Source organism: Dipodomys ordii, unplaced genomic scaffold (assembly GCF_000151885.1).
Source record: "Dipodomys ordii isolate 6190 unplaced genomic scaffold, Dord_2.0 Scaffold34, whole genome shotgun sequence".
NCBI classification, from domain to species: Eukaryota; Metazoa; Chordata; class Mammalia; order Rodentia; family Heteromyidae; genus Dipodomys; species Dipodomys ordii.
This window is the reverse complement of record NW_012267250.1, coordinates 14,956,957-14,964,131: the sequence shown is the minus strand read 5'-3', so window position 1 is coordinate 14,964,131 and position 7,175 is coordinate 14,956,957. Positions and strand designations below refer to the sequence as shown.

Genomic DNA, 7,175 nt, shown 5'->3' with positions numbered 1-7,175 from the left:
AACTAGTGCCAAAAAGTATTGGAAATATGGCTCACTGGCGGATACAATATTTGCTTTGCAAATGCTAGACTAAGTTCAAACTCTAGCACTGACCAAAAAACAAAAAAGTTAATCCTCTTCTACATTTTTTCTTTTGCAATACTAGGGATTGGATTTGGAGCCCTGTGTTTGCTAAGCAAGTACTTGAGCCATTTACCCTCAGTCCAGACTCTTTCTTCTTTTTGCTAATTCCAGCTATTCAGGAGTAGGAAAGGAGCATCTCAAGTTTGAGGCTAGCCTGGGAAAAATTGCAAGACCCTGTTCAAAAAACAAATATGCTGGGGCTGAGAATGTGGCTCAGTTGTAGAGTGCTTGCCTAGCATGCGTGAAGCCCTGGGATCAATTCCTCAGCACCACAAAAAAAAAAAAAAAAAAAAAAACCCAGAAGTGCCTCTGTGGCTCAAGTGGTAGAGTGTGAGCCTTGAACAAAAGAAGCTTAGGGACAGTGCCCAGGCCCTGAGTTCAAGCCCCAGGACTGGCAAAACAAAAAAACAAAAAAGCAAAAAACAAAAGCATGGCAGGAACTGGTGGCTTATGCTTATAATCCTAGCTACTCAGGAGGCTGAGATCTGAGGATCAAGGTTCAAAGCCAACCTGGGCAGGTGTTTGAGACTCTATCTCCAATTAACCACCAGAAAAGTGAAAGTGGTTCTGTGGCTCCAAGTGGTAGCACTGCTAGCATTGAGCAAAAGTGCTCAGGGCACGTAGGCTCTAAGTTCAAGCCCCAGGACCGACAACCAATCAAACAAAAGAATGGAGGATCATGGGTTGCTTTACAAAAAAAAAAAAAAAAAGTTTTTTTTCTCTAACATTATTTTGCTCATAAAGGCAGCTATTATTTTTCAATTGTGTATAAAACTGCCCCACTGTCTTCAATGATAGATGTTTTAGAGAACAGTAATCACCCAGAAATGTGTATAAACATTACAATCTCTGTTCAGGTTAATTATATTCTAAAGCTCTGAAAGAGGAAGAGTATCTCAGCATGACTCATTTGCCAGTAGTAGGAAACTGCGACTTTTCATTTTATCATAATAGGCTTGAGTTTGACACACACAGAACGGCTGCATTAGAATTAAAAGTCCTGGTTCTGGGCACAAGAAACTTTTATAGTATGTGATGATCATTTTGTCTATCTGTGATTCATAGTAAGTCATTTTTCCAATGCTACTGGAAAAATGTTCCAGTGCCCATTTGTAGCTTTGTACTCTTCCACAGATATAATTAATATACAAATAATTAAAATCATTGGCTATTACTGCTGGCCAATTATGTTCTAACCACATTTCTTGAAGTTATCCAAGTGCATAGTGACAGATCTGAAGTGAGCCTCCTCAGCCCCACTTCACATTGATCACACCAATCCACAATGAGCTTTCAGGCAGGCATTTCAAAACCTATTAGAAGACCACATTGGGGTGGGAGAAGTGCTGGGTTTTAGAAAAGGGAAAAGCATAACTATAATGCAATATATAACTGGAAGTAAACCAGCAGAGCCCACCCAAAGGATGACATGTCAAACTTACACAGATACAGAAGGCAAAGCTGCTTGCATGATTACAATTTTAAGCCCACCGCCGATATATCCAGGGTCACTCCAGTTCTGTTTTTCCTGTTTTGTCTCCCCAGAGGTTATCTTGTTTTTGTATCTTCTGCTTAACCTCACTGCCCTCCTGTCCCCAAAGGGTTAAAGAGCAAACTATTTATCACTGTTCCTCAACATTCTTTAGCTAAGTGCTCAAGCAGCTTTCCATTATAGCTCTACCACCACCTCCCTTACCTGAGGCTTTACAAACTTTTAACTTGCCCAAGTTTGTAAGAGCTTCGTTTCTTTTCCCATTTCACCAACTCCAGCCCCCAACTGAAAAAAAAAGGGAGAATGAACAATAATACTCCTTAAAGTCATATGTCTTAGATATAATGGGACAAAATCTGCTCTCCAGTTCCATTTATGGGCATTTTGTGAGACTACCTGGGCAAGAATGGCTGCCTGTTATTTTGTAAGTCACAGAGAAAAGCAAGTCTTTTGCTAGGTATCAAATCTAGGTCCTTGCTCATACTAGACAAGCACTCTATTGCTGAGTCACAGCCTCAGCCTGACAACAGCTAATTCCAGAAGCCGGAGTTGTCTGAATAGAGGGTAGCAAATGAAGTACAGCCTTCTTGGAACTTCACCACCCTTTATCCATGGCCAAGGGAAACAGTCAGTTCCACCTGTTCAGCCTTTATGCCCACAAAAGCAAGGTCTAAAGAATAAAGACTAATCACCATTAGAGGAAATGTCATCCTTATTCTGAACTAACAAAGGAAAAAATCTTGGCAAATTTGGCTCTGTTCTTTGGTCCAATTTGATCCAAATCACATGTAATCTCTCCTTTGGAGGAGTCAGCCTCAATCTAACAGTTGCTAGAATTAACTCAGCTTTTGGTATGACCTGAGAGTTCATTTCACAGCCAGAATAGACCTAAACCTTCTGGTTCATTTATACAACACTTTGTGTACCAGACCATGGACTAAGTAAGTACACCATCCTATTTAATCTCTCCAAGAACTGAGGAGACACAAATTGTCCACCTTCAGAGGCAGAGACCAAGGCCAATGAGGACAAGGTTATAAGGCTACCAGTGATAGAAAGGCTGTCCAACACCAAAGCTGACACCTTTTAACTCTTGTTACCTGTTTTTCCTAACCAGGGTTCAAAACCTTGTTGGACAAATAGAGGTCACTATATTCATCAGGCTGACCTTTGGACAGGGATGACCATGCCATGGAAAACAGCTCACTGTACTACTTATCACTCTCCTTAGTCTACTTCTACCATTTACCTCTACAATCCTATCCATTCATTCCAAGACTGTATGTGCTTTGCTATAATCCAGACACTAGATACAGCAGTGAATGAGAGACACCTTTCTTATCAAGTAGCTGCAGTATTTAACTTGTTAACTTGTCTCCCCTACCAAAATAGGAGCTCCATGAGGGTGTCTCTTCAGCTCTTAAAGTAGCCTCTGATACATGAGTACAACAGACCAATTTTTGCCTAAGAATTCCATCCACGGAGCAGGAAATGCGTCCAACTTACCAAACCGATTTCATTTCCATGCTTATAAGCATGGAAGTACAGTGTCTTAGTACTATTTTACATGAATAAAATCTCTAAAACAATGCTCTTTCATATACATATTTATTTATTTTTGTCAGTCATAGGGCCTGAACTCTGGGCCGGGGCACTGTCCCTCAGCTCTTCCTCTCAAGGCTGGCACTTTACCACTTGAGCCACAATGCCACTTCCAGCTTTTCTGTTTATGTGGTGCTGGAGGAATCAAACCCAGGGCCTCATGCATGCAAGGCAAGCACTCCACCACTGAGCCACCTTGCCCGCCCTAAAAAATATTTTTAAATTTATTTTTTCCTTGATAAGAATGTCTGCTAGAGTGCATCAGTATAATAGGTGAATTCCTCTGGTCTCTGGTCCTTAGATTTAGATTCCTTTTTGTTTGTTTTTTGGTGTTAGTGCTGGGGCTTGAACTTAGGGCCTGGGCACTATCTCTGAGCTTTTTTCTTCAAGGCTAGCATTCTACCACTTGAACCACAGCCCCACTTCTAGCTTTTTGGTAGTTTAATGCAGAGAAGAGTCTCCTGGACTTTCCTTTGAAACCTGGAAGGCTTCAAACCATGATCCTCAGATCTCAACCTGAGTAGCTAGGGTTACAGGCATGAGCCACCAGTGGCTCACCATTGCAGTATCTTTTTAATGTTGGAAGAGTAGTTTGGTTACATTTTTTTGTGTGTGTATGTGCCAGTCCTGGGGCTTGAACTCAGGGCCTAGTCACTGTCCCTGGGCTTTTTTTTTTTTTGGGTCTGGTCATGAGGTCTGAACTCTGGGCCTGGGCGCTGTCCCTCAGCGTTTCAGCTCAAGGCTAGCGCTCTACCACTTGAGCCATAGTGCCATTTCCGGCTTTTTTCTTTTTGCTTATGTGGTGCTGGGGAATCGAACCCAGGGCCTCAGGCATGCAAGGCAAGCGCTCTACCACTGAGCCACCTTCCCAGCCCTCCCTGGGCTTCTTTTGCTCAAGGCTAGCACTCTACCACTTGAGCCACAGCACCACTTCTGGCTTTTGCTATTTATGTGGTGCTGAGGAATTCAACCCAGGGTTTCATGCATGTTAAGTATGCACTCAACCACTAAGCCACATTCCCAGGCCCTAGTCACATTTTTTGAATGTATGTATACATGTCCTAGTCTTGAACTCAGGGCTTTAAGCTCATTTGGCTTTTTTGATCCAACTGGAGCTGTACCACCAAACCTCTACTTCCAGCTTTTTACCCATTATTAGGAGAAAAAAGTCTTACAGGTTTGTCTGCCCAGCCTGGCTTCAAACTGCCATCCTCAGATCTTAGCCTCTTGAGTAGCTAGGATCATAGGCAAGAACAATCAGTGTCCAGCTCAGTTTAATCATCCTTAAAGGTTCATTTTTCTGTGAAAAAAAAACTAGTATAAAATGCACAATACTATCGCAGGCAGTAATTCCTATGAGCAAAAGGATTTAAAAGTTTTTTTATTTGTAAAAACTAAAAAACAAAAAAATCTATTCAGAATTGGGTTCCTTCTTCTTCCTTCTTGACCCTTTTGAGTTAAGTCCAGGCTCAGTTCTTTCTTTATTCTGTTCAGTTTGCTGAGTCAGCCACTCTTTCTCAAGCTGCTTCAGCATGTCTGGAGTGAGGAGTCCTTGTTTCACCAGCCTGGAAGCCAGGGAGATCTCGCTGGCACTGGTGCTGGGAGGCTCAGCAGCTTTGCCTACTGTAGTTTTGGTGCTGCGTAACCTTCTTGATTGGTTCTTCAAGGTTCCCGACAAGCTCTCCAAATTCAATAGCTTCCGTGACTCAGAGATTTTAATCAGTTTGGTGATGTTGTGCACACCATCTTGGATAATCTTATCTAGTTCTTTCTGGAGGTCTCGAACAACGCTGCCATCTGGAAACATATCCATAAATCGGTAGCTGGGAAAAGGACACAATACATTATAGTAACAGCTTTGAAGGAACTCAGCAATATACCTACATTTTTGACACTACTAAGATTCCAAACATTCTTTCTGCACACTCTGTCCAATGGCTAACCTGTATTTTTTCCCTAACACATCTGAGGATTAATTAATAGAGTGGGTGAGTGCTCTATCTCAGGTAATTGTGATATGATCTCCAAGGGGGCCATGCCCCTCCTTTAAGAAGCCTCTCCAAAGCACAGGTTCTCAAATTTTAAGGTACAAGTCAATAGCCTGAAGAGCTTGTTAATGTACAATATAATTAAGTCTGGGAAGAGGGCTGGGAAGGTGGCTCATGGTAGAGTGCTTGCCTTGCATGCATGAGATCCTGGGTTCAATTCCTCAGCACCACATAAGCAAAAAAAGCTGGAAATGGCGCTGTGGCTCAAGTGGTAGAGTGCTAGCCTTGAGCTGAAGAGCTGAGGGACAGCGCCCAGGCCCAGAGTTCAGGCCCCACGACCAACAACAACAAAAAAAGTCTGGGAGGGGCCTTTGATTCTTCAGTTCTATAAAGTTCCAAGGTGGCAGTGATGCTTTTGGTTTAAGAATCACTCTAAGTACAAGGTTGGAACCTTTCACTTGGCTATCTGAAAAGGAATCTCAAAGACTCCTGAAGGCTTTTTTTGGAATGAGTATAAGTTAAAACTTAAATGCTTTCTGCCAAACTCCAAACATGGGACTAGTCAGTTCAGGGTATTGGATGGGAACATATGATTGAAGGAGCCCCCCACCTCTGGGATTAAGTTAATAAATTTCAGGTCACTCTGTTCAGTTCCATCCTATCCTGAAGAGGTGGAGACTGGCATATGATTAGTTAACTGTCTCTCCATATTCTGCTTTTGATTAACCATTCAATATACCTGTGTCCTACAGAGGACAGGGGCAGTTGAGAATACTTCCCAGGCTGGTCCCTGTGGATTCCCTAACCTATTACTTCCCCTGCAGATTGTAACTGTGCTCTTCATGGGAGAGAAATAAAGCTTTTGTTCCTACCTATACTAAAAAAAAAAAAAGAAAATGCTTTACTTGCAAATATGTACCTAGTTGAAAGGACATAAAACCCTAGTTTGCCCTACTAATAAAATTAGAGCATATAAAGGAAAAAGTGTGGTACCTCAGCCACAGGTAAAGATCCAAAACATCATGGACAGCTTCAAGATCCATAAGGTCCTTAATATTTTTAGGTGGAAGTAAAGGCCATTTGATGTATCGGCGTAACCATGCAAAGGTCAGTGGCTGATTTCTGCTAAACTGCCTGGCAAACTGACAGAAAAGCTAGAACTCAGTAGAAGAATTAAAATTCCTTTAAGTCTATGATTAGAAAGGAAAGATGCAAAACATTAATGTTAATTGTGAGAGTATTTAAACAGAAAGGTTTGTTACTTTCCTGCTTGACACTTTTCTCTATTTTTTGTCATGGTAGCTGTTGTGCTAGGACCGGGACTTAAACTCAGCCTCATGCTATCACTTGGCTTTTTCGTTGCTGTTTTTGCCAGTTCTGGGGCTTGAACTCAGAGCCTGGGTACTGTCCCTGAGCCTCTCTGAGCTCAAGGCTATCACTCTACCACTTGAGCCACAGCACCATTTCTAGCTTTTTCTTTCTGTGAGAGATAGAATTTTTGTTGTTGTTGTTGGTCGTGGGGCTTGAACTCTGGGCTTGGGCGCTGTCCTCACACTCTTCAGCTCAAGGCGAGCGCTCTACTACTGCTTGAGCACAGCGCCACTTCCTCTCGCTTTTTATGTGGTACTGAGGAATTGAGCCCAGGGCTTCATGCATGCTAGGCAAGCATAATATGTGCATCAGAAGATGTATAAAAACTGCCAGGTATAATCCTAGCTTCTCAGTAGACAGAACTAGAGGACTGCAGACGGAGGATGACTCAAGTAAAAAGTTCACAGGAGCCAGGCACCAATGGCTCCCACCTGTAATCCTAGCTACTCAGGAGGCTAGATCTGAGGATCTCCAATAAACCACCAGAAAACCAGAAGTGGTGCTATAGCTCAAGTGGTAGAGCGCTCACCTTGAGCTGAAGAGCTGAGGGACAGCACTCAGGCTCAGAGTTCAAGCCCCATGACCTACCCAAAAAAAAA

The 7,175-nt window shown here is 42.5% G+C and overlaps 1 protein-coding gene across 1 annotated transcript in view; it reads right to left on the bottom strand.

Annotated features, from left to right (window-relative positions):
• Positions 1-4,608: 4,608 nt before the first annotated feature.
• The window catches only part of Supv3l1 (suppressor of var1, 3-like 1 (S. cerevisiae)), a 23,090-nt gene continuing 20,523 nt past the window's right edge, over positions 4,609-7,175 (bottom strand). The window contains exons 14-15 of the mRNA XM_013017151.1: positions 6,199-6,347; positions 4,609-5,040 (exon numbers count right to left, since the gene is read on the bottom strand). Coding sequence (XP_012872605.1) covers positions 4,629-5,040; positions 6,199-6,347 — 561 coding nt within the window. The 3' untranslated portion in view covers positions 4,609-4,628. The remainder of the gene's footprint in view (positions 5,041-6,198; positions 6,348-7,175) is intronic.